General features: G+C 46.5%; 1 protein-coding gene across 1 annotated transcript in view; it reads right to left on the reverse strand.

Moving 5' to 3' along the window:
• The window catches only part of SUCLG2 (succinate-CoA ligase GDP-forming subunit beta), a 235023-nt gene that overhangs the window by 7384 nt on the left and 200456 nt on the right, over positions 1 to 27183 (reverse strand). The window contains exon 10 of the mRNA XM_087824543.1: positions 12041 to 12161. Coding sequence (XP_087680669.1) covers positions 12041 to 12161 — 121 coding nt within the window. The remainder of the gene's footprint in view (positions 1 to 12040; positions 12162 to 27183) is intronic.

Here is a 27183-nt window from a genome sequence, read left to right on the forward strand (position 1 = left end):
CACTGGGTGGAGTGAGAGAGCTGTAAACAGAGACACAAGGTTAATTTATCAAGTTTGTTCTTTGCTTCCACCATTACCGGGGAGAGAAGATGATGGTGGACGGAAGATGATGGTGGACACAAATTACAGGGTTTGGTTTAAAGGGAGGTGCACCTTCCGCCTCCCTGGGGCTTTTACCACAGGACTGTGAAAAACACCGCTCTGGCAGTGTGCAGAAGCTGTCTTTTTAAAACTATTTTCATTAACAGAAATGCAGGTTATTTTTAAAGAATACAATAGGTAGCCAGGCTGGGCGTGGCTCAGCAGTTGAGCATTGACCTAGGAGATCGTGGTTCCATTCCCAGTCAGGGCACATGCCCAGGTTGTGGGCTCGATCCCAAGTGGGGGGTGTGCAGAAGGCAGCTGATCAATGACTCTCACCATTGATGTTTCTATTTCTCTCTCCCTCTCCCTTCCTCTTTCTCTGAAATGAATAAAAATATATATTTTTAAAAAAGAATACAACAGGTAGCACTTATTTAGTGTATACTAGGTACAATAAATGTTTGTTGGAGACATGAGTTAAGGGGCTCACAAATATCGTATCACTTTAATCCCTGTAGCAACCCTAAGATTATGTCATTTTCTCCCCTTTTACAGATGAGGCAACCGAGGCCCTGGGAGGCTTAGGAACTTGTCCACTGTCCCTACAAGTCAGAGGCTAAGCCAGGCCCAGCACAGGCTGTGTGATTGCAGAGGCACGTGACCCATGCCTGGGTGGCAGGAGCCCCAGGGAGCCTGTAAGATAAGCCTCTTGTTTTCACTGGAGGGAACTAAGCCCACAGACAGACCACTGGCTCAGATCAAAGGACCAGTTAATGTGGCAGGTATGACTCTGTCTGTGGTCTACTTGGGGCTGGAAAACAGTGGCCTGGAGGGCAAATCACGGCGGTGACTCCTTCTATGCCACCTTGAGCTAAGAATAGTTTCTACATTTTAAAATATTTGGAAAAAAATCAGAAGAATATTTTGTGATACATGAAAATTATGTGAAATTCACACTTCAGTGTCCATGATAAAGCTCTGGTGGGACTCGGCCAGAGCAGTTCAGTGCCTCACTCACTGCCTGTGGCTGCTGGAGGCTGTGACCCATGTGCACGGGCCTGAATCCTAAACCATCCGACCCCTGCTCGAAGCCATTCTTTTTTGTTGTTACTGTTGTTGTTTGTTTGACTCAGAGCGGGGAGGCTGGTGGCAGCAAACCAAACTACATAAAGCACCGATTCCCCCCAACCTGTCCACTGTCCTGTGTCCTTCCTCCCCTTCCAGATTACCCTTCCAAGTGACAGATGGAGGAGTGACCTGCAACCTGAATACCTGGTCACATCACTGTTGTTACTGAGCCGTCAGAGGTGAGCCAGCTCCTAGAGGATCAGGGTAGAGGGCCTGATGCATGGCTGGCTCAGTGCAGGCAGCTTGCCGCCCTTGCTCGGGTTCCAGACAAGAGCTCAGATAATAACCACAGCTAACACTTATTAAGCCAGGGACTGTTCTGGGTGATTTAAAAACTCCTCTCTTTATAATAATGCTATGAGGCTCCTCTATCTTTGCTCCCATTTCACAGATGAGGAAGCTGAGATTTTAAACCTGGCTCTGTTACTAACCAGCTGAGCAACCTGGGCAAGTTACTGCAGTTGGATCACTATCTTATCAAAATTCTGTGCATCCCTCACATTGTATAAATCAAAGGACTGACGATGCCCTGTGGAGCTGTGCCCTGTGCGCACGGCTCCTTGGTGACTCCCTGCAAGGTAAGAAACCACTGCCCAGGGGTAAATGTGACAGTTGTTCCTTTGACAGCAAAAGTCACCAACTTCACTGGCAGGACGCTGGTGGTCAAATTCTTCTCAGCAACATTTCAAAGAATTGTGTGCTTATGGCCACACAAGCGAGGCTTAGGACCAACTCTAACATGGACTCATTGAGGGCTCATGATAGGGGCTTCTGCTTTTGTTTTCAATGATGCTGACCCTCAAAATAGCAACAGGGAAATTTATGTAAACCAAAGGGCGGGCGCCTTAATGTTAAACTCAAAGGGAATGACCTGCTGCTCACAAGAACTTGACAATTCTGCACCCGTGAGGGACAGGAATCACCTTGCAAAGAAAGAACTGTTCTATGCGCCAAAACACCTGCACATGGACTTCACCTCCCTTGAGTCTACCTCAATCATGCACATTCTAATTATGGTGACTTCAGGAATTTTCACTTGTCACCTGTAAGAAATGCTGGCTCTGAATTCCACTAACCTAAAAAGTGCTGTCATTGTGCATGAGTCTGTGCTCAGGTGGGGGGATGACTGAGGGACCTCATTGCTAAGTTTTGTGAGAAGGTAGGATCTGAGTACTTAGCTTATCTGCCACATTCTTTCTTGCCTTAGGAAATATGTCGAAGATGAGGAGGGAGGTTTGGACACGGTCACTGTGGGGGGTTTGCAGAATTCCAGGCCCTGCTGCCCACCTCTTTTCTACATCAGGCTGCACAGGACGTTCGTCCCATTGTCCGCCTTTGGGAAATAGATTTCCGTGGCGTGGCCACGCCCGTTCCTGGCACATTGGCCATGCTTCTGCATGACACTGGAAATGTGGCCCACAAAGCCTAAAATCTAGCCCTTTACAAAGAAAGTTTAGGCCTTTGTTCTATATGATCCAGATCTGGCCCCGTGGCTGCAGGGCCAGGCAGAGGATGGCACTGGCTTCCTCTGAGCTTCCCCAGCCGCAGCCCCCCTCCCACCCCAGATGCAGCCGCAGCTGTGTTTCTAGGGGAGAGAACCCCACCTCTGCTCTCTGAATCAACAATGGCAAATACGTGGCCCAGTACCGCCGTGGTGGGCAGTAATGGGCACAGAGCGCTTTCTATGGACCCTCCCTCACACAGCACTGCAGGAGGCGACTCCAGTAAGCAGGTGGCAAGATGAGAGCTGCACAGCCTCCCTGCTCTGAAGCAGGAACGGGGCCTTTCAGCTTAGGGAGTCCTGCCACTGGGCAGCCCCAAGGCGGCACGCTTGGCGAGAGTCATTGTAACAGGACACACCTGCCACCTGTAAAAGAACACACATGGAATCTACCTGTGTGTCAATTCTCTGATGGCCTATCAAACAGAACCTCAAAGTGTGACATAAGGAGACTGAAGCATGAACAAATGAGCTGACTGACCACTCAGAAAACTCCCAGGGAGCAGCCAGGGGTGGTGTGATGTCAGGTGGGACTCACCAATGCCAGTCCCCACACCTGCCAGTTCTAAGCCCCTCCTCACTCAGGTGCCCCAGGCTCAACTTCTGCTCAGGGAAACACCACCAGGCTCTTGCTTTTGAAGGGATGACCCCTGCTTAGGCTGGGCTGGCACCTGGCTGGAAGGCAGCCCATGCTGAGGGCAGACTACTGGCCTGTGATGTGCATTAGGGGGTGTCTCCTTCCACACAGAGGGGCCAGTAATCAGCACAGCACCACTGGTCTCTGTCCCTGCTGCACGGTGGTGATGACAGAGACAACCTGACTGGAACACCTGAAAGAAGAACCAGCCCCGCCCCGCCCCGCCTGTGCCCTCCCTCTGGGGTTGGCTGCTGGCAGGACCCAGGGGTCCTTCACCCCGCAGGCCTTACCCGGTGACTGACGTGTCAAGCTGCCCAACCCTGCGCCAGAGTAAGGAAGCTCACTATTGTGCGAAATAGGGCGCAGACGGCCACTTCTCTAACGGTAATGAGGTGACCCAGGTCTCCTGGGTCTTTTTATCTTATTTCTCAGCAGGAACAAAACCTGGATGGGTAAGAATGTGCTGGGTCCCCTCAAAGACCCCAACAACACGCCTGGTTGAATGGGCTGTGGACACAGAGTGATGGTTATTAGCTAAGCTTACTAGGTGGATGACCTGTGGGACCCACATGGACCAGGCTGTCGCAACAGAGGCTGAGGGCAGAGGCACCGAGAAAGAGCAGGAAGGCGTGAGAGTCAGAGGAAGGGGCTTCCCAGGTGTAACCCACTAAGCCTGACAATAAACCGCCTCTTTATTAAGGTCATCAGAGAATCTCAAGTCGTTACATCCAAAAAAGCAAAAAAATAAAAAGTCGCATGCTGCAGACCCATTCCTCTTCCTTCGAGGAGCCAAGTCCTGTTTCCAGGACGAGCTTCCTACTGTGTGCTAGCGCTTTTCTGAGGTGAGGCACGGGTGTCCCAACTGTGTACATTCAGTCACATGAACCATCTAGGGGTAAAATGAAAACTCGAAGTGACAAATACAATAGATCACTTGTCTGGAAATGTAAGTATGGGATCTGAAGAAGCTTCCAGCAGTCTAATAGCTCAGGAGAGATCCTGCGAGGCTTGCTCTTGCTCCAATGCTCAGGTGTGGCCTAGTTCAGGCTCAGGCATGTTTATCGACTCCGACAATGAGAGGATTACGGCTCGAGGACAGAACCAGAACAAGATTGTGTCCAGCGACTCACTGGGCTTACTCTGGGGATGATGAATTAGCACTGGGGAGGCCACACGGAGATGCTGGTGATGACCGGGAGGAGAGAAGACAGATGCCACCTGACGGGAAACCTAGAAGCTGAATGGCAGTGAGGCCACATGCATGGGGTGGTGAAGGAGGGAGGGATGGAGGAGGCACGAGCCCCGGGGGGCAAAAGCGAGGTGAGAGGTGGGGTGTGCAGGACACAGGAGGGGGACGGGAGCAGAAAGAATGAGAGGTGCGCACTGACCAGGAACACAGGCCCCTCCAGAGCCCCTGCCCAGCCGCAGCAGCAACAGGACTCCGCAGGGGAGGAGGGAATGCGGCCTGTGAGGCCGGCGCAGGTGGGGAAGAGGGCCTCGCACTGGGCACGGGGGCAGAGCTGAGAAAGGAGAGAAGACACCAACCTGACAGAGCCCAGGCGGGGAAACGTGGAGGCTGAGGGGGACAACACCCCGGAGCCGGAGCCCTGGCCTGGGGGGCTTGCGCACTCCCTGGCCCAGGACCAGGCCCCACTCAGCAGGGCCCCTATTCTCTTGACTGGGTGGAAGCAGCGAGCCCAGGGCTCAAACACTCTGAATGAAACGTTCTCAACTAGTCGGCCAGAGTCCACCCGCAGAGGCAGCCAAAGGCACCATGACCGCTCCCCTCTCCTGGTCCTGCACCCCAGCATGAGAGAACTTTGCAGAGTGGGCAGCGGCCAAGCGCATGGACACAGCCCAGAGCCTGTGGCTGTCTCTTTACACTTAATACTCGGGGACTCGCTTCCCCTTCAGCAGATCAAAGCACTGCGCAGCAATTCTACCGTGCCCACGCTAAGGACACTGGATTGGCATTCCTCGGGAGGGGCTCCAATGTGCCAGTACCTCCGAGGGCAAGGGTAAGGACATGGCCATGGACAGGAGGGGCTGGTGCCTTGGCCAAGAAAGCAAGGGAAACAGAATACAAAGCTTCTGCCTTACGGACTTTCACGATGTCAGCGTTAGAGAGTTTAGGGAACATTAGAGACGCTGACGAGGAAAACAGAGGCAGAGGGGACTCTTGTTTCCAAAGATATCTGGCAAAAGAGAATCAAAAGGTTTATGTTGCTGAAACAAACCTTTTGGCATTGGGTCCACAATCAAATTTAAAAGATTTGGCTAAGAGAAAGGGGATGCAAGCTGCGCACTACCTGGGCTCACTGTTCTTTCTTTACGAGCCTAACTCGGAGTCCTAGTGAGCACCTGAGAGGCAGCCCATCTCCTCGCAGGCACGCCTGAGACACGGAAGGCGGCTGCGGGCATAGTAGGACGGCGGCAGGTAAAATGAATTCTAAACAAGAGGAAAAGTGCTGTGATCTAGAACTATAAAACCGCCCAAATCCAGAGCTCTGGCTAGAACACATTCGCACGCTGACCACACAAAGCTATTGATAAACGTCTGTGTATTTCTCAGGAGTATCACGAGTTGGCCTGAATTAACCACTTGGTAATTTGTATGCTATGTCTACATTGTAAAAAGAAGAGAAAAACTCATTCCAGATTACGTGTTCTTTATTCATAACAGAAACAACTGTCGACAAAAGCCCCTCAAACTGGTTGCTCCGTTTACCCAGGAGTCTTTTAAGTAAAAATACTTCTGTATCTCAGCTGGTGAGTTCTATTCTGATAAGGCAAATAAGCACATGTGATTATAAAGTTACCATTTTCAGAGTGGAGAGTAATCCTTTCTTTATCCACTAGTAAAACTGCTTATACTTATTATACAGCTGAGAACAAAGATATGTTCACAAAATCCCACTAAATCAAGACTGATTTGATTGATCAAACTTTCCTCATCAGGACACTCCTCATACACCACGTGGAAACAGTCTTTCAAATGTGAGCCACAAATGCATGAGATTCACAGCAGGATGTTAGATCTTCAAATGGCCACCAAACAAGTAAGAGAGGCTACCATCTGTATTTATAAGACAGATACTACTAATAAAACTGTTATTAGGCTTTTGAAATGTCTGTTATCTTGGTTATTAAAAATCTCATATTTATTCAGACTATAAAGCCATGTGTCTGAGGATCTAAAACTTGGAAAGCAGCTAATAACTGTTAGCAACAATAATTATTTATTATTGTAATTCAGACTCCGGTAAAAATTTTCTAGCACACTTGGGGTTTTTTATTTGTCACTCGGCTTTAACACAGATGTTGGGGTGATGGACACCCTTTTCTCATCTCACTTGCACTAGCTAGACAATGGTGTGTGTTCTGGAAATGTGACCATTAAATATTAATATGAATAAAGATCAGGGAGAAACTCATCGGCTAGGACAGAAAACACAGTGCTGGTCGAGTTAACTAGAAACTACCACTGGAACCATCCAGAATGCTCTGCTTCTTCCTCTTCCTCTGTCACCAAAGGAAATGAAGAGTTTCTCTGTTTAGAAAAACAGGAGGAACTAAATCACACTGTAAAGTTGGGTAAAATGGAACTAAATACAGAGAGATTTGTGGGAGGAGCAGAATTTATGCTCCAACCCAGAAGAAAGCAAATGAAAACTTTAGACTGAGAATAAGAGAAGTTCCTCAAAGGCCCCTGCAGTTAGCAATCTCTTCCCGTTGGAAGTACCGAGAACCAGGCCTTCTGAGACAGACCGTTGGTTTTGGTTGGCTTCTTACTTTACCTGAGCTGTTCTGCTGGGGCCAGTGTCCAGTGCAGCAAGCCCTGAGTGTGCTTTCCTGGGGACCTTCCGATGGGGGTGCCGTGCATCTGCCTATCACACGGCTCCCTGGCTCATCCCTGTGCCCCCACGCCCGCCTCCACGGCATCCCATCCGACCCCGCAGCTCCATCTCAGACGCAGGGTGTCTGTGCCCTGAGGGAAGCCTCTCCCATTCCCTCCAGTTCCCACCTCTGACTCTCCCAAGGGCATGAGCTATGCTGTCGCTGTGGTCATCAGAGGTGAAACCCCAGCTCTGCCTTTCTCGCTCGGCTCTCGCTTTTCTACCCCCCTTTACCTCTGTGCGACCGTCCTGCCGGGGTTTTACATCCCACTCTGTTCTGAGCCCTACTGTGTTGCTGCAAAGCCATTCCTCCCAGAACATGCTGAGCTGTGGCCCTGGGTTTCAGTCTGTCACTGTGGGGACCCCAGCACCCATTCCCATGTACTGGGCAGACCTGACGTCTTGTTCTGATCCTCTAAGTTCCCTCCTTTCTTTCCGTGATTCAAATTGTACTTATTTCCACATTCCACGTGGATGTCCTTTACCACATGCTTTTGCTCACTCACGTCTCTAATGTGCTGTAACTGTAGTGGCCAATCCTGAGGGGCTTAAAGGGGGGAGCCAGCAGAAGTGGGCCAAGTGACCCCAGGACCACAGGCACTCAGCTGGAGGGACACACACTTCACAGGCGTCTGCACTCCCTCAGCATAAGAGCACTTGCTTGGTTTTCATTTAGTGCCCTTCACAGGGCCTTTATGGATAATACCATCTCCAACTTCTGCATTTGTTAACTATCAGTGCCAGAAGTAAAGCTGGAGCAGAATCCCTCGTCTTTCCCTTATTTATTACGTAGGACCAGTACAACTTTGGGAGAGCCTTAACCCTGGCGTGGGGCTGCCGGTTCCCAGAAATCACGTAATATGAGTGTCCCTGGTGCCGCCATGCTGAGAACGTTAATCACGCAAGATGCTAACCAACTCCCACAGGGGGGGAAAGGAACAGCGAGGACCCCAGAAATGTCCGGAGTTCTCCTGCGTTTCCTCCCTTGACAAAGGTCCCAGGTACCATTACAGGATGGGGGCTGTGACGGTGAAGGAGGAGCAGTGTCCAAGGCCATCGTGGGTGTGTGCAGCCTACATAACTCTGGGGACAGTGTGCTCTTTGAGCTCATCCTGACTCAACACCTGCGATTCCCGTGTCACAGGGGACACTCTGAAGCATCAATATTTCTGAAAGTCCCACAGCCTTGCTGGTGGCTCTCTAAGAAGCTCCTGAGACAGAAGCAGATCTAGTAGGACAGACACTTGTTAACATTTTATATAAATTACCTTGTACTGTTTCATTTTCTTTCTTTCTTTTGATTCTCCCAGTCATCTAGTAACTGAGATCATTTCTTATATTTCTATACATCCTCCGTAATGCCTACAGCTCAATAACCTGTATATAGTATTTAGTATATCAATTAACCAACTGAAACCCACAGGCATATACCTTGCAAGGGCATTAAGTTAAAAGATGCAAATCTGATTGTCTAACAAACTTAGGAATGTCAAGGCTTTCGAGAGGCTCCGGCAGACCTCTGGCAGCCAGCAGAGATGAGGAAGGGGACAATCAAGGGGACAATCGTGGATGCGGCAGTCACGTGTTTCAGCCTGTTTATTACCCAGATCCATATAATGGGGAGGTGTTACATGACGGGTCGTTTCCTCCTCCTGGGATACTAAGTGTTGTGTGAAAGGAGAACTGGGCCTTGTAATCACTGGGGAGAAATAAAAGTGGGTAACTTTCTTTCCCAGGACTGTACTAAAAGCTAATAACCATGGACCTCTGCTGACAACACAGGGACGGGAGGGTCAAGGGAGAAGGAGTGCGCCGCACGCACTGACTCGGAGTCACTTCCAAGGGACAGATGCTGGTCTGGAGCCCGGCCCTCCTTTAACAACAGGGGCTGACCTGGAGAACCTGACGGCCACTGGTCACTTTGACCCCGAAAAGTCAGACGTCAACATTTTACTCAGAGTTACACTGACACTGATGAACCCACTGGCTCCTTGGTCCATTTTATTTTCACTGCAGCCTTGCCAATCACTTCCCATTTATTTAATTGATTTTCATTGGAATCAGCTATGTTGCATTTACCTTGTTAAGAAGATGTAATTCAGATGTTATTGTCCATGTTAAACTTTGCCAACTGGAGCTTCTGCTATTTTTGTTTTTCTCCTGTGACAGTTATTTCTACCAAGTCCCCCTGGTCCTGATCGAGGTAGCGTCTCAGAGACAAAGGAGGGTGGCGGGGAGTGAGAGGAAAAAGAGGCGCAAAGGAAGAGGCAGGCAGAGAGCGGCGGGCTGCAGCTGTGCTGGAGTTTCGGCTCAAAGGACGGAGACACATCTGGGTCAAGGTGTCCCAAGGGGCACGTGTCTGGGGCATGACGCACCAGCATGGACCATGGGGACACAGAGCTGTCCCGAGGGTGACACTGCAGAAATCTACCCGAGGGGCTGCTTGCTCACTGCAATCTGAAGTTTTTGATGATGTTGACATGCCTGCTGCATAGGTCTCACATTGAAGTGCCTGTTTTTGCCTCTCTAGTACAGTGGTTCTCAAAGTGGGGTCCACAGAACCCAGGAGAGGTCGGTCCCTGGCGTAAAACACAATTTTTGTTGTAGTAGTAATAATAAAATAGTCAGAATAAACAGTGATATGCTGGCATTTGCAATGATGAAGCAAAAGTGTTGGTGGGGAAAGTGCCAGCCAGTTACCACGGAGTCAGAGCAGCGGCACCAAACTGTGCTGGCTGTCATCACACCACACACTTGTGATAAAATGGTGCCACTGTCAAGAATGTCCTTAATGGACAGTAAAAAATATTAATTTTACTAAGTCTCAACCCTTAAGTATAGCTCTTTCTTCAATATTTAAAATAACTTTTTAAGTTGCCTTCTATTTTTTTGATTAGGTGATATTTCTTATTTTTAATTTAATTGTTTTCCAGAAAGGTAACTTTCTACAGTTTTCTGAAAAAGGTTTTTTCCTTGCACACAGTCTCCTGAAAGGAAAGTACAGCGGGAAGTCTACACCGAGCTGCGCCCTGAGCTGCGGAGGGGGCTCCGAGGGAAAACAGCGCGGACTGTTCCAGGGGCACCGCTGCCCACTGTCCCCTGGGTCCCAGTCCTTGGAGGACAGACACGTGGTGGTTGCGTGAACTCATGATCTGGCAGAGGTGTTCTCGAAAGCAGCTGAAGTGAGTCTGTCACCCCCCGGAAAACAACTGACTACTCTGTGGCTGATGATAAAATTTGTACATTTATATGGAAATTAGAATTCTGGAAAACTGGCATCTACCATCTTGATGGGTTCCTAGTACTTGCAAGCTTCTATGATGAGGATAGTGTGATATGTATCTTTTTAAAAAGTTTTTACTGATTTTAGGGAGAGAGGAAGGGAGAAGAAGGAGAGGAAGGGAGAGACATTGATGTAAACGAGAAACATCGACTGGATGCCTCCTGCGTGCCCTTTAGTACATGGGACGACATGCTCACCGAACTGAGCCACACAGGCCAGGGCGAGGATGGTGTGATATTAACTAATGTGGATTTTTTTATACTGTATGTTGAAATGTGTCAACCTTTAGATCTGCATAATCCAAAATGCTCCTTATGATCAATGCGTGAGATTACAAATCACGCATAAAACCCCCTTCATGTGCAAGGCAGACCGATGGGTTTTAATATAACTATATGAGAAGTTCATTAAAACGGTTTCAGATCTCACATAAAACAAATCTTTAATAAAGAAAATACTGCTTATAGACTTTAATGCAGGACCAAAGAATATTCAAAATTATATGAAATTGTTAAAAAATCTTCCCTTTTCCAAATTCCAAATAAATAGCTCTATGACGCCAGATTTTATTCATCTACTTCAACCAAAACAACATATTGCAACAGATAAAAGAGGCAAATATTAAACTATGTATTAAAGGGATTTCATAAATGTAAAACAATGCTGCTACTCTTACTAAACATTTAAGATATTTATTTTTCATAAAATACATAGTACATATATTTATATATAAAAGAAATAATATAAAAAATAAAATATAGCCCTGGCCCTTAGAGCATCAGTCTGCACACTGAAGGGTCATGGGTTCAACTCCTGGTCAAGGGCATGTACCTGGGTTGCAGGTTTGATCCCTTGCCCCTGGTCAGGGCACATGTGGAAGGCATCCAATCAATGTGTCTTTCTTACACTGATGTTTCTCTCTCTTTCTCTCTCCCCCTCACCCCTTCCAATATCTCTAAAAAAAAAAAAAAAAAAAAAATCAATGAAAAAAATATCCTCAGGTGAGGATTAACAAAAAATAAATAAGATAAAATAATACAAATTTAATTATTAAAAAATATTTTTAAAGCTCCTCTTACCAAATTATTAAATTAATCAATAAATATTGAAATATATAACCCCAATAAACCAGAGCTCTTTGGGTCCACAATTTTAACAGTAAGGAGTGCTGAGACCACAACCACTGCTTTCCCTTGATGAATAATTCTTGGAGCAGCGTTTCTGAGTGTTTCTTCCAAAACTCTAATCTCATGAAATGATTCATAATAAAAGGGCTCCACTCTGGAACACATTTGGGAAATTTGGAGAATCATAACGTGCCATTCTTGGAGAGCTATAATCTATACGAGCCTGTCAGACACTCACAGAATCACTGCCGAACTGCATTCACTTCATCTCATTGAATCCAGTGTTTCCTTATGTTTTCTCAGGAAGGTTGTGAGTGCAGAACACTCTGGTCACCTGACCTTGGAGAAGGGGTGACGGGACTGTGGAAATCACCCATAACTTACCTTCCAGCCGGACCACCAGGGGCACCTTAAGTTCCAGCTCCCGGCAGGCCTTGGTGATCCCATTGGCAACGATGGTACAGTTGACAATTCCAGCAAAAATATTGACAAGGATGGCTTCCACCTGAAATAAAAAATAGAAAGGTGTCCATCAAAATGTTGATAGCCAACATTCTCAAAAACACTGGCTAAACAATAGAGACAATTAAAAAAATACTTTTTTAAAACATAGAACATAAAATATTAAACAAAGGCTTAGAAAATATTAAGTTAAATTGAGTACTAAATTAATAAATAACAATATATAACATTATCATGTTAACCCATATTATCCCATCAATCACTTCTCTGAACTCAAAATGAATTCAGTCACCACTCATTATACACTGTCTTCTGCTTTTCTTACACACTTGTCTGGAACTGTTCTGAGTAGTGTCATTTAAGATTTCAGGCACTAATGTCTTTTCTCCCATGGTTTACACTTAAATTGACCTGTCCTGGTGTCTCATGAACTACTTCAAAGCTAGAAACTTATTATTTGTTGTTTCATATTAATAGGCAAAGACAGAAGCTTTTCCAGGCTTCTTTAGTGCCGTATTGATGTGCTAGAGGTATACTCTCAAAAGTCAGCGGCAGCTTAATTGTCTCAGATAACCTTTTGTATAAAAAAGATATAGACCCCCAAAAGGAAGAGCTGCAAGCTCAAACCATAAGTAAGGACATAAGAAAAGTCAAGCCACTGACTGGAACTTTTCAGAAATCTAAATTTAAACCCAGCATGCCCTGTTTGGGCATATTCCAGGTTCCCAGGCATGTGGGCAGAAAGAAAACTGTACTTGTCCTTACTTGATAAACAGGTGTAAGAAACCCTGAAGAATGAGAACTCATTACCTAGACTAATGGGTAACCCCACAGGAAAACGGCTGTTCATCCAGCGGGAGGCCTCAGAATTCCAACAATGGAGCCACCGCTGAACTAGGCCACACTGATCGCAAAGTATATGAGTGCTACATGCCAGTCCTGTTGTTTAAAATGTTCAATTAGTACCCAAAGCACAGGAGAAAGGAGCACCTTGCGTTTTCTCAGCACTTAGCTGTTTTAGAAAGTGTCTTTATATGAACCCTCATTTTTAATTTCGATCCTCGCCAGAAAGCTATTCAGAAAGTACAGGGAGGGTTACCCTCTGTGGCTGACAAAGCCACTCAGAGGATTCACAGAATGTGCTCCAGGGTCACAAGCTCACATGTAGCAGTGGTGCCGCTCAAGGTCAGCTCTCCAGATAGCCTACTGACCTTCATTCATGCCAGCTGTTAGAGCTGGGGTCCAGGTACACACCTGGGGCAGGGACACACCTTGTCTTGAATATGGTTTCTTCATCTATACAATGGGATAATAGTACTTAGTCCATAAGGTTGTTGAAAGGACTAAATGAGACAATACACGTGAAACACTTAGTACAGGCCTGTAAAGTACTCACTGTGTATTTATACTGTACACGCATTTACTTCTTTTATTTTAAATTCCCACCTCTTCCCTCCTCCCCTCCGGCAACCATCAGCTTGTTCTCTGTATCTATGGGTCTGTTTCTACTTTGTTTTGTTTGTTGTTGTTGTTTTTAAGATTTCACATTTAAGTGAAATTATATATATGTCTTTCTCTATCTGACTTATTTCACTGAGCATAATACCCTCTAGATCCACCCATGTTGTTGCAGATGGTGAGATTTCATTGTTTGTGTTTCTGAGTAATACCCACTGTATATGTCTCACTTCTTCTCTACCCGTTCATGTGTTGGCAGACACCTGGGTTGCTTCCATGTCGCAGCTTTTGTAAATTACGCTGCCATCGACATAGCTGTGCATATATCTTTTTGAATCAGTGTTTTTGTTTTCTTTGGATAAATACCCAGAAGTGGAATTGCTGGGTCATATGGCAGCTCTATTCTTAATTTTTTGGAGAGTCTGCATACTGTTTTCCACAGGGGCTACACTATATGAGCATTTATTTCAACAAGTAATGATGAAAGTGGGCAGGTCACCTAGACAGCCAGGAAGAATTAAGGACATCTTTCAGCAGACTGCAGCTATGTTGAATTTGAATATAACGAAGAACCAACTTATTGACATTCAATAAAATGGTAATGACTTAATAAAATAAATGAGCAATATTTTTCAAACCAATCGGGGCTACTCCCAAAAAAGAAATCTCGCATTCCCGTTCACAGCAGGCTGACTGATAAGCAGAAGCTTGCTTTCCAATAACAGCTTTGAGGCGCTGTCAGCACCAAGGCTCTGCAAAGCAGCAGTTTCCAAATAGCTGTGGGATGGAGAGGAACTTGCCAGAACAATGAAAGAAAAAACACTCGAGCAATGCTGACTCCACGGGGTCCCCGGGAGAAACCCAGAAACCAGGAAGGGCCACGGTGCGCTCAGGTTTGGGTAGAGCTGGGCCTCCCCGTGAGCGCGCACCGGCACACGCCTCCAACGCGGTATCTAAGGCTCAGTTCAGACGTCGGCAACTTCTCAGTGAAGCCGTCTTGTCTGTCCACTTAAGGGTGACTGACTCTGTAATCCATGGAAAATAGCACGACTGCCCCACATAGCAGTCCTATCACACACACAACAAACCCCCACGGATTCATCTGTACAGCAGGAGAGCAGGGCAAGAAGTAACCAGATGCCGGTGCTCTGGGGTGCCCTGGGAGGAGTGTGGATGTCAGCTGTGGACCTGGTGTTGCCTCAGGGGGTACCAGCTCCCACGAGTCTTACATGTCAGCATCTCACGGTGTTTAATGAGCACCCGACACTGAAAACATACTCTTCACAGGACAACCACTTCAGCTGGTGCTGAGCCCACGGAAAAGCCCTCTTTTCCAACAACAGAGGACAACTGGCTTTGTGAGACTTGCTGAGAAGCGGGCACTCTAGTTCTCAGATGGAGTTTATTCTCCTCTCACCCTGCACCCCATCCCTCCTGTGCAGGTCACCCCTGGGGTCCTCCTCACCAGGACCATATGCTTCCACAGCAGCTGGCACAACCCACACACAGCGTAACCACCCACTACAGGCGACTTCAGGAGCGAATGGGCTTAACTTCAGTAGACACTCACTGGCCACCACCTTGTACCAGGCACAAAGGCAGGTGCTAGGGGAGAGGAGACGATGATGAATGAGGGGCCATCGCTGTCCTCAAGGGGTACAAAGGCTAGTTTGAGACAGAGCGGGAAAGCGGCAGTTACAATCCTGGGTTTGAGATGTCGCTCAGAGCTCAGATCAGAGCAGAGCCCGTGATGCAGGCGGCTGCCTCGAGAGGCCTCCTGAGCTGAAGAACAGAAGGGGACTGGGGTGGGAGGGAGCAGCCAGGGTGAAGGCCGTCCGTCACCAGAGATGCTGCAGGCCGGGGGGGGGAGACCAGGGCAGGGGCTGGGGACGTGGTTCTTTTTGCTTTTTCCAGAGCTGGGTGAAGGTTAGTCTTGAAAGTAGCTTCTCTTGGGTCAGGGGAGGAGTGACAGGTGAAGGGGCTAGGGAGAGAAAAGAGAGCGTGTGAGTGAGCAGGAGATATACAGAGTGAGCGTGCTCAGCGGTGGGAGTGAGAGGGAGAGAGGGAGAGAGAAGCAGTGGCGGGGGAGAGGGAGAGAGAAACAGTGGGGGGGAGAGAGAAACAGTGGGGGGGAGAGGGAGAGAGAAGCACTGTGGGGGGGGAGAGAGGGAGGGAGGGACAGGGAGAGAGAGGGAGAGAGAAGCAGTGGGGGGGAGAGGGAGAGAGAAACAGTGGGGGGGAGAGAGAGAGGGAGAGAAGCACTGTGGGGGGGAGAGGGAGAGAGAGGGAGAGAGAGGGAGGGAGAGGGAGAGAGAGGGAAAGAGAAGCAGTGGGGGGGAGAGGGAGAGAGAGGGAGGGAGAGGGAGAGAGAGGAAGAGAGAAGCAGTGGGGGGGAGAGAGAGGGAGAAAGAAGCAGTGTGGAGGGGAGAGGGAGAGAGAAGCAGTGGGGGGAGAGAGGGAGAGAGAAGCAGTTGGAGGGGGAGAGGAGAGGAGTTTGAGTGCAACCAACAAAGCAGTTAGGAGTTTTACAAGGGGAGCAACAAGACACATGCGCACAGGCTGCTTAGCTGGGCACAGGGTGCCCGTCATCCGGGGCGTGTGTACCGGAGAGGCATCACCACTGGGATGGGAGACAGGCTCCACCAGAGACAGGCCACTCTTGCCCACTACAAAGCAATTTGCTGCAATCTGCACTTTAACGGAAATCTGATTTAAGTTTCACTCTGGGCCCCTTCCTATAATTGACTACTGTAACCTGTAATCTGAAACTGAGAGTGAAATTAAGACAATCTGAAAATGAAGGCACTGTGGCATCATCACTGGTATTCAGCACTTACAAAGCCGTCAGATCGTGTGGGCCTCCCATCCACTCATTATCACAACCACTAACACACACTCTGTGACAAGGGCCAGAGCAATTCCGATACCTTCTTTTTTCTTGAGAAAGGGAATGTTCAAGAAAAATGGTGCTGGGTCTAGTTAAGTACCAGAGACTCTAGGAAGATCCCTAAGTGCTCAGGGAATGGAGGTTTTTCCAAATTCTCGGGTGAGAATCATAAGGGCTGCTATTTACTGTTTCTCAAAAGTAAAGGTCCCCGGTGAGGCCACTGAGGTGCCAGGCACATGCGCACACCCCAGGCCCTGGCCGGGTGGGAGGCAGCTGTGGGCAGCTGTGCAGGTGCTCCCGCAGCCCAGGTGCAGGTTTTCACATCTCTCTGTTTGACTTTGCAAAATATGCCCTCCTGCTGCAGACTTTAGTCCACGATTAAAAGAGTGAAATTCAAAAGAAGAAAAGCAACAGCCTTTGGTGTTTAACAAACTCCTCTCAACCCCAAATAAACCAACCAACCAATAAAAATCATGATTAAAACCTCTTTGGGGGAACATGATCATTTTGAGTACCTGATGAACACTGTGGCACCCGTGTCAGATAAATTCACACACACAATTTTTGGGGAAGATTTTAGCTGAGTCCCATGACTAATTTAAGGATTTGGCCTCAAAGGCAGGTCATGACAAAGGGTTGGATACAGCATGTGCATGTAGGATAGGAGATGAGTTGCAGGGAAACTGTGAATTCTTTGCAACTATTTACAAAATTTTACTTGAATTTGTATTCTTCTGGGACGACTGCCCATAATCTCTAAGAAAAGAGATTACTTTTTAAAAAATGTTTTTATTGATTCATGGAGAGGAAGAGAGAGGGATAGAGCGATAGAAACATCAATCAGCTGCCTCCTGCACAACCCCTACTGGGGATGGAGCTGGCAACCCAGGCACGTGCCCTGACCGGAAATGGAACTGTGACCTCCAGGTTTATAAGTAGAAACTCAACCACTGCCACACTAGCTGGGCAAGAAAATACATTAATTAATAATTAATCACAAATACAACACTAGCTAATGTTTACTCCAGGCATTTGGCAGGTGGTAGGTAGTATTCTGATTATTTTACATGTATCAACAGGTTTTACATGGAAGTACTATTATCCCATTTTACAGATAAGGCAAGTGAGGGTGGATGTGGAGAATCACTAGGGTTACAGCTTTATCTACTGTCAAATGTCATTTAGACCTAGTGAGGACCTACAATATGCACAGTGCTTAATGTTTTCTCATTCATTACCACAGCTCTGCCACAAACATGTGAGGTAGATACTACCTGGCCCACTTTACAGGTGAGAAAACTGAGGCTTGGAGAGGTCAAAGACACCTTGCATCAAATCATGCAGCCAGTCTGTTGTCAGGATCAAACATTCAGTTCCTTTTCTTCAACATTATCTGGACTCCTTTTAATGAAATGCAACTATTGCCAGATTGCTCAACAAAAAGTATTTTTTCAAAACATATTCTTGAAGGCCTACTCTGTACTAGCACTTTTTAAACACTGTGTGGTCAGCAGCTGAGAAGAAGAAAGGTCTTTAAGAAACAGACAAACATATTCTATATCTAAAATTGCAAACTGTGATAATCGTTACGAAAGGGAGGGAAACACTAGGACTCTGATCACAAGACTGGCCCATGTTACGCTGGGTGGCCAGGGAGGCCTTTTGTAGGGAGTGACATTTAAGCTAGAACCTAAAGGACGGTCAGCAAGAGGCCAAGTAGATTAACAGGAGAACAGAGAGTAAATACCTTGAGAGGAGGATATCATGGGCTAAGGTCTAGGGGCAGCAAAGAACTTGGTGCATTTGGGAAACTGAATAGCACCAGAGGACCAGGAGCCGGGCCTGCGAAGAGCGTGGTGGGAAAGGAGGCAGGCCACGTGGGAGGACAGGATCAGCGGTCTTAGGCCAGCTGGCTCTCAGCCGTGCCAAGGAGTTTGAGAAGTCTCTGGCCTCAAGACACCTACAAAGACTTCAGGGAGGCCAGGAAGGGAATGATATTTATTCAGCATCCACAATGTACTTACATTAAATTTTATGACCTCCATTTAATGGACAGACTGAGGCTCAGAGAGTTTGGGGTCTTATAGCTATTAAGTAGCTACAGTTCAAACCAGGGTCTGTTTCACCACACGGCATGCGGGGCCCTCGGAACTGGGCAATCCCAGGGCGCACAGACATATACCAGGGGGTAGCAAGCTCTCCCTGCTGAAGAACGGTCAGTAAATATTTTAGGTTTTTGGGCCAGTCTCCTCTGCTGTTGCAGCATGAAAGCACAGACAATAGTAAATGAATAAGTGTGTCTGCGTTCCTATAAAACTTTATTGACAGAAACAAGTGGAGGGCCGGATTTGGCCCACAGGCCCTACTCTGCCCGCCCCTGGCACAGACAGGGTGTGGCTGATGCTCGCCCTCAAGTTCGCTGCAACCGCCACCTCAGCGACTCTGCATCGCTGGGTATCTCTCTGACAGCACTTTCAGACCTTAAGTTCTTTTCCTTTGTTCGGCCATTTTCTTGCCATCGCTGACAACATTCAGGTGCCCGGCCTGTAGGGATGGCTGGCTAAACATGTCCAATTTTAATATCATTCCTTTGAAACAAAACCGGTACCTTTGATAAGTTCATAAAATGACTTGAGTCTTCGCTTTTTATTGCTGTCAATCCTCTCCCAAGGATATTTTTTCCATTGAATTTTTCCCCCTTTTCTTTTTAGAGAGAGTGGAAGGGAGGGAGGGATGGAGACAGAGAGAGAGAGAGAAACTCTGATGTGAGAGAGACACATCGATTGGCGCTGCGTCCGGCATGTGCCCTGACAGAGGCGGGGGATCGAACCTGCAGCTCAGGTATGTGGCCTTGATCGGAAATCCACCTGCGGCCCTGCAGTGTGCAGGCCGGCGCTCTAACCACTTAGCTGCCAGCCAGGGTGGGCCTTCACTCTGTTCTCTTTCACTCCCTGTCACTGGCCGAAGGGAACAAACAAAAAGGCTTCAGTAATAAGCCAGCCATTTTGCAAGTCATTGCAAATGGTTAAGGGCTGTTCTGCACTTAAAACACCCTGTAGCATATACATTAAACGCGGTCAGTGAAGCTGCTGCATCTGTCTCTGCTTACCCCAGCTCTGCCAGGGAACTTAACCCCACGGCACGGGCACTGCCGATAAAAATCACGCAAGCATGTTTGCATTAGGAAAGACAAACACTTCAAAATCACAAGTCATTTTAATTCTGAATGTTGTTGATCCTCAACATTGTTATTTAAGGGTATGTTCTTGTGTGAAAATGTTTTTCACTTTTTTGTTGTTTTTATTTTCCTGCTGAATTCTAATCACATCTTCTAATCCACTGGCAGCCGACGAAAGAAAACAAATGATGAGGAAAATTAGATGCAGCTTGGATAATTGATGTTTGTATGCCTGTCTTTAATAAAAATACTCTGCTAAACGAGAGGGGAGTCCAAATGGATTCGGTCAATAAGGATGTGATTCAGGTGAGGAATTCAATCTTGGGCTTTGTTGTAATCTCACAAATAAGCCAACAGATTGCTTGCTGAGACCCAATCTGCCGTTTGCTGAAAGCTGGGCGAGCTACACCAGCTTACTTTCCCACCTTAGGTTTGTTCTTGAAGTTTGAAATTACTTTCTTTTGTATGAATTCAGGCACTAGGATCCCTGAGTTAAAGCAAATGATGTATCCCCCAAATTGCTACAAATAACATGAGAAAAATACTATTTCTTTAAAAACACCCTCCCATTCTGCCCTTTTAATTTCTTCCATGGAAAAAGTACTTTTAATGAGTTCATAATCAAGCCTGATAATCTCAGAATCAAACCATCACCTTAATACCAAACAGCATTTTGGTATTTCTAATTAATCAAGATAAACCCAGTCATTTTATTCCAACTCTTCAAAACTCATATCATGGAAATATCACCTGATGAGTGAACAACATCTGGATGAACAGCCAAATTTCCATTAAGACTGACCTCTGGGAACAAGCAGGGTGAACCAAGGGACATGTGTCTACTTTGTCCTTGACCTGTCTACTCTCTTCTTCCTGAATTCTTCACCCTACTTATATCCTGCAACCTTCTCCGCACTGGAATAAGTAAATCGGTATGGAGGAGTAACAATACTGGGTGTTAATTTTCCTAGGGCTAGGAATTATGTAGTACAACCTTCTCTGGTAAGTAAATTGAGACTCAGAGGGCTTAAATAACATGTTCAAGGCATGTACCCACTAAGCCATGGAGCCAGGATTTGGACCAAGTCAGCCCTACTTCAAAGCCCATTTCTGTCTACTCCCTCGGGCGGTCTCTCTATAACCAGAGACTTCCATGATTATTCAAGAGCCCCAGCTCTAGTTTGGTCCTGTTTCCAAGCTTCAGGGGCACACCCCTGAGTCCTATGCTGATGCCCAAGTATTTCTTGCTTTCAAATCTCACTGTTCAGTTAAATGGACAGATGGGTTGTGGTTCTTCATAATCCAGGGTTTCCTATTTACTGATACAACGGTTGTCAAGAGCTCGTGGTTTGCAATCCCTACTGAGATGGGACTATGGAGTGGTGATGATGGTGTAAGAGTGGTCTTGGCCTTCAAAACCTAGAGGCTGCCCTCAACTGGGATAAATGCCTCTCCCAGACTCCTCTCTGCAGACTGATAAGCCCCTTTTTCCCTTTCTGACATGCTGAAATTGACCCCTTTGCCACTAATATCATTCCAATTAAGATAAGAAAAGTTCTCATAGAGAATTATGTCATTTCACACATCATCGTTGACACAGATCTTATCTATGAGGCGACACAGTGGCCTGGAAGGCAGGGTAACTGCGAATGGCTGTTGGGAGAATGGTATGTGTCCCAGTTCCCCGGGACTTATCAACAATGCATAACCATGACAGTGTGGAAAGGGCCAAATCAAGTGTGTCGTATGTCTCCCTAATTTTGGAGTTACATAACACATATTTTGATAAATAGAACTGAAAGATTTTATCTGTCAGCACTGCCCTCCTTAATGGCTTTTACAAAGAAAATATGAGACAGTTAGTAAACCCAATTCCCATCCTGCATGACCACTCTAATCTCATTCATACGTCTGTGTAAGTATGTGAAAACCAGAGCATTTGAAGACTGACTTCCAGTACCAGGTAGGATCAAGGAACCTTCCACTGTGCATACCGGTTTAACAAGTAAAAATACTACCAATGCTGCACCATATAAATGATAAAGTCACACTCCCTCCCAGGATGAGTGCCCGTTTCCTTAAGTCGAAGCTCTGTAAAGTTTCTATGAAGCTTGGGCCTATGGAATGCTTTATGAAAAAGTCATCTGGTCAGATGGCATGAATTCTGGCTTACGCGAGCTATGGCAGACTATCTGTGTTCTAACTCACAACACCTCATTTTCTGCAAGAGTCAAAGGGTTAAAAGTTTGATGCCCCATGAGCTGGCAAGAACGGTGTTCAGGGGCTGGTGTATTGGATGGTTAGGTGGCACAGGGATCTAGGTCCTTCTGCCCAAGCATGCCAATCATTCACTATCTGGATCACATGTGTAAGTATCTGTAAACTGGCAGGCTTTCACAGTCAAGACCAAGGACCATGAGTGCCTCTGCCATCCCAGGGTGGGACACAAATGCTTCCCCAGTTGCCAGCAAGCACAATGGCAGTGCTGACGTCAGCTCTAACAGGATTTCAGGAGAGGAGGCATCTGAATACGCAAATATTGGTTGGCATTATAAGCAGGCACAGGAAACAAGGAGTTTAAAAGGTCAAAAGAACACAGAGATTGGGGAAAACAGCAGAGACCTGTTTTATCTCTTACAGAGACATTTCCCATATTCTTCCCTGAGGTCAGAACCAGTGCCAGGGTTACAAACCAGGAGGGACCTTTAAGGAGCAAAACTGTGGGGGCCAAGTGCTTACAGTTCCTGCAAAAGCTGCAATGATGCGTCATTTGGACAAAGAGACATTTTAAGCTAAAATAACTTTTAAAAAAAGAGATTTTGGTCTTACCCTTTCACCAGTAAAGCCTCAAAAGATTAAAAAAAAATGAAAAAAGGCATACAATTCTCACTTAAGAAATGAGCCATTACTATGACTGTTCAGAAATATCTGGGTTACAAAGCTGCCTTCCCAGCTTAACTCAGGCAGGAGGCTCACTGCTCATAATGCAATATCTATATTTTATTTGTAATGGGGGTTACCGTGGTGCAGGTTAAGAATATTTATTGACATTCTTTCTGAGCAGCCTTTGTCCGTCTCAGACTTATGTCATCTTGATGAATGTGAATATGTATACTCCATCATCATTAGTTGGAGCGTTAATATAGAGAACTCTCATAAAATTGGCATCTGGGTGAAGGACCCATTTATTAATCTATAAACAGAACGTCTATCTGTCTATTGTTGCTACACTATCGTCTCCACACAGTAACTGTTCCTACAGGAAAGAAAGAAATGCTTCCTTCTATGGGTGATTTCTTTGCCTTTACTCATGACTGACATCAATTAAAAAAAAATTAGCTAAGCAGACAGAGCCAAAACTTAGGACCACACAGATTCACACTTCACACCACAGAGGAAAGGAAGACAAATTTAGTTAATAGCAAAACCCACTGTTTCTGTAAATAACAAGTGTAATGTAAGATGAAAGTGGCACATCATGATTCTGGGACGCTTCGTACATCTGCTCAAATAAACCTATTTGATCATTTAGTTCTCTAGAAAAACAAAGGACAAAAATTGACAAAAATTCATATCAAAACCAATGGATAAATATCTGACCAGGAAAAGTACAAATATAAGCTTCCAGCTAAGATCTCAATAAATTATAAACTATTTATTATACACTAAAACTTACGTTAAAATTGTCTCACGTAAAACGATTTTAAAAATACACGTTTCTTCTTATATCATAGCTCACTGGCATATTTGTGAAAATCAGTTTACTGCCAAATTTCTTTGTAAGAATAAACTTCCCATTTACTCCTTAAAATCCCACCCTTTGTTCATCCCAGTAAAATTACCTCCAACCACAAACCTTACACCCAGGTTTTTAATTCCAAAACTGTCACTGAAGATAATGTTCTTTAGCATCAAAATTTTAAATTCAGGTAAATTAAGCAAGACATATAAATTTTAAAAAGCCTCCAAAAAGTTACCCATTAAAAAAGCTGTAATTATAAAGATCAATATCCCATTTGAATTAGGGCTCCGCTGAAAGGCCTGGGCAGGACTGCTGCCCGGTAATATTTAATATCAGGAGAGGTAGATACAGAATTTATTGACATCGACTAGCTGCATCAAATGTCACTGCTGCTAAAAAACATCCTCAGCTGTAGACAATATTCTAAAATTACTGATATCACTGTCTGACCTTGCTGTAATCTGTTGTGTAGAAGTCTGATCTATTTATTTTGCTTCTCAGCAAATGTCAGAATAGCATGCCTGGAGCAAATTAAAAACTACACTGGCAAAGCAGACCCACAGGCCTGCTAGGAGAAACTGAACTGAACTCCTTCCACCTCAGAGTCTAAATCCCGGGTTGGCCACACCCTCCCTCACCCCTGTGGACTTTGGTGGATCTCAGGGGAGTTGCCAAAGGATTCCAAAATCTTCTGTCCCCCAGGGCAGATGTTCAACAATCAACAGGACGTCAAATGGGACTGATGAGTGCTATCGAGGCCTGTACCCCTCACGCGGCTCCCCCCTTCCCACCTGCCCCTCTCGGTCCTGCTGTAGGGGCCACACTCACAGGCTCCTTTCCTGAGGGACCTCAGGCAACCTCGCAGGAGGAAAGGTAACCCGGCTGTTTGCACGCCTCCAGGTACCTCAGGGGGGCTGTCCTGAGTGGCTGTGTTCATCACAAAAGGTCTCTGATCATCTTAAGAAAGCCTTCATTACAGACTTATCCTGGTCAAGTAAAGTTCTCTTCCAGCCTTTGGTTCAGGAATACAAGAGATCCAAGCCTCTAGCCCCAGGTCCCTGTACTTGCTCTTACCCTCTGCACCCTCTACCCTCTCTCATTATCAGTCTCCTTGTAAATAAACCCTCCCCCATGTACCATGACTGGTGGTATGTAAGTGAGGGAGTCATCATTCCCCGGTGAGACTGACAACTACCTTCTCTTTAGAGCAACCCAGCTTGATCCTGGAAAAATCTATTCATTTGAAGGCTGAACCTTCTAAAACTCTAAGGTTGTTAATTTTTTTCTTTTCACTTTCCCCTCTCTACAATATATCCATGACTACGAGTTAAACAATAAAAGTAAAAACAAAAAATCTGCACACCTTCAGCTCAAGCCATTTAAGGAATATTATCAAACATTTTTTTGTCTGCTTTCTGGCGAGAGACGGCTAACACCTAAGAGTCTGAAATTATTGCTCATTAACTGCCCAGATCTCTACCTAAAGTAAAGGCAGAAAAAGGAAAACAAGCCAAATGCTTTATTATCTTCGGTCCTGTCCATTATAAATGACAAATGACAGCCTGTCAGGTAGAAGCGGGCTCCTCGGCGCTGAAAGGGCTTCTCTGAATTGTCAGGGGCAAATGAGAATGAAGGAAGGCCCATCCGGACGGTGACTTGCAGCCCTTATTTTCAGCATAATGACAGACTGGCTCAGGAAGCCCAATCCCCTGCGGCCGCCCCTCCGTGCACAGGTGGGATACACAACATGGAGACAGGCGAGAGAAGGTGGGTAATAAGTGGAAATGTGGGTCTGCAGCCTTGAATGAAAGATGATGTTTAACTTCCATGAAACTCCAATGACTTAGTTGCAAGTAGTAGCCTCACATTGATCTCAAAAGTCACATTATTCTGTTTATCAAGCAGCTAAACTGTGTCATTGAGCTGTTAATAGTAAACAATAAAATATATCCCAAGGGAATATGTGTAGGATGGCTTAACAACCAAGAAATGTAGGCAAGGAAACAGGGACTCTGGAATTACATGAGATCCACATAATTTTCTGGGAAGTGAATGCCCCTGGTCTGGCCAAACCTGAACCCACGCGCTTCAGATGCATTTGTTTTACTGGTAAATTACAGCTTCCTTCCTTCATCCCTACACCTGTAACTGCCCTTTATTCTTGGAAACATCTGGACCAAAGTCTCCTGGCAGAGGCCCTCCTCACCCATCTCACGAGGGTCCCTCAGCATGGGTTTACTTCATGGCTATATATTTTCCTATGTGCTGGAAGGATCTCCAGGGTGGTCTTAAATCTACGTAATCCCTGCTTATGTGCTATCACAGTGGAAGCACTTGGACTAACAGGCACATATTTATTAATACTCTAAAGTACCTCCTTTTAATTTCTTTTAAGTATCATGTCTAAGTTATCACTCCTGCAACCATCGGACAATCTTCTTCCATTTCTTGTCTGCCCCAACTAGGATGACACTTCCCATAATGTGCCCATTCCTGCCATGCAGTGTGGCCTGTAACGTCCCGTCACACAATCCCCTGTGCTACAGAGCAAGGTCCTTGCCAGCTCACCGGGAGGACTGTACTCTGCCCAGGCAGGTGTGAGGACGGGAACTCCGACCCAGGTCTTCACAGCGCACTGGGCGCCTGCAGGTGCAGGTACTCCCTACAGGGTATCCCCTCCAAACACCTGCGGGGTGCTGGTCGAAGCAGAGCCACCGAGGGCCGGGCAGGTGAACGCGAATCCAGGGCCTGGATAACGACACCGGAAAACGCGCTGGGCAGATGCGCGCCTTCTAAAGGCCGCAGCTGCACAAGCCTTCCTGCTGCTGCCACGGGGGGGGGGGGGGGGGGGGGGGTGAGCCCTGTGCGCGCAGCCCACTTCATTTTTCAGAAGCCAGAAGTGTGGGCTCTGAAACCCACGAGCCTCTCGGGGAGACGTGGCCATGTGGCGCTGAGACAGGTGACAAAGGGTGCTGTGGCTTCTTCCGCTCTGACCGCTCAGGTTGCTTTCTGGGGAAGGCCGACTGCCTGCCATCTGGCCAGCGCTCAAGGAGCCCAGGGGAGGCGGGGGCTCAGCTAGGGCCGGAGGAAACCAGCCTCCTGCCCAGCACCCTGGAGGGAGCCCCTGGGAGGCGCATCCTCCAGTCCCCACTCCAGTCCCCATCAGTCACATCTTCCGATGACAGTCAACCCAGCTTACTTCTGATGCAACCTCCTGAGGAACGCCAGGCAGAGCCACCTTTAAATCCAACCCAGGTGCCACTTATGAAATAGTTAGAGGGCCACCCGGCTCACCGGTCATCAAGAACAGAGTCAGCAAGGGCTGGAGGAAAAATATGATGAACCTGACTTCTTCCAACTGGTATCTTTAACTCTTCACTGTATGGCAGATCACCAAATACACATGGATATGACTTTACTACTTACGACTGAATGCTAGAATGAGGACTACGCTCACCTGGCACATCAAAATATACTGCACAGCCCTGGCGAGGGTTCAGCTGTGTGGAGCTCCGTCCCTACAGCAAAAGTCCCCGTCAGGGCACTGACAGGAGGCAACTGATCGACGTTTCTCTCTCTCTCTTGTTTTCTGTCTAAAATCAATAGGACATATCCTCAGGTGAGAATTAAATTAAAAAAATATATATAAAGGACAAGTACTAGGAAGTAACATGATTATATTTTGTCATAGGATAATTTTCCTAAATTTTATATGTGGAATTATTCCACTATGATGACGTTACTTTGGAACACGTCAGGTACTTTTAGCTTTATGAACATGAGAATTTGGTATTACATTA

This window comes from Miniopterus natalensis, chromosome 15, assembly GCF_054644295.1.
Source record: "Miniopterus natalensis isolate mMinNat1 chromosome 15, mMinNat1.hap1, whole genome shotgun sequence".
Lineage (NCBI taxonomy): Eukaryota > Metazoa > Chordata > Mammalia > Chiroptera > Miniopteridae > Miniopterus > Miniopterus natalensis.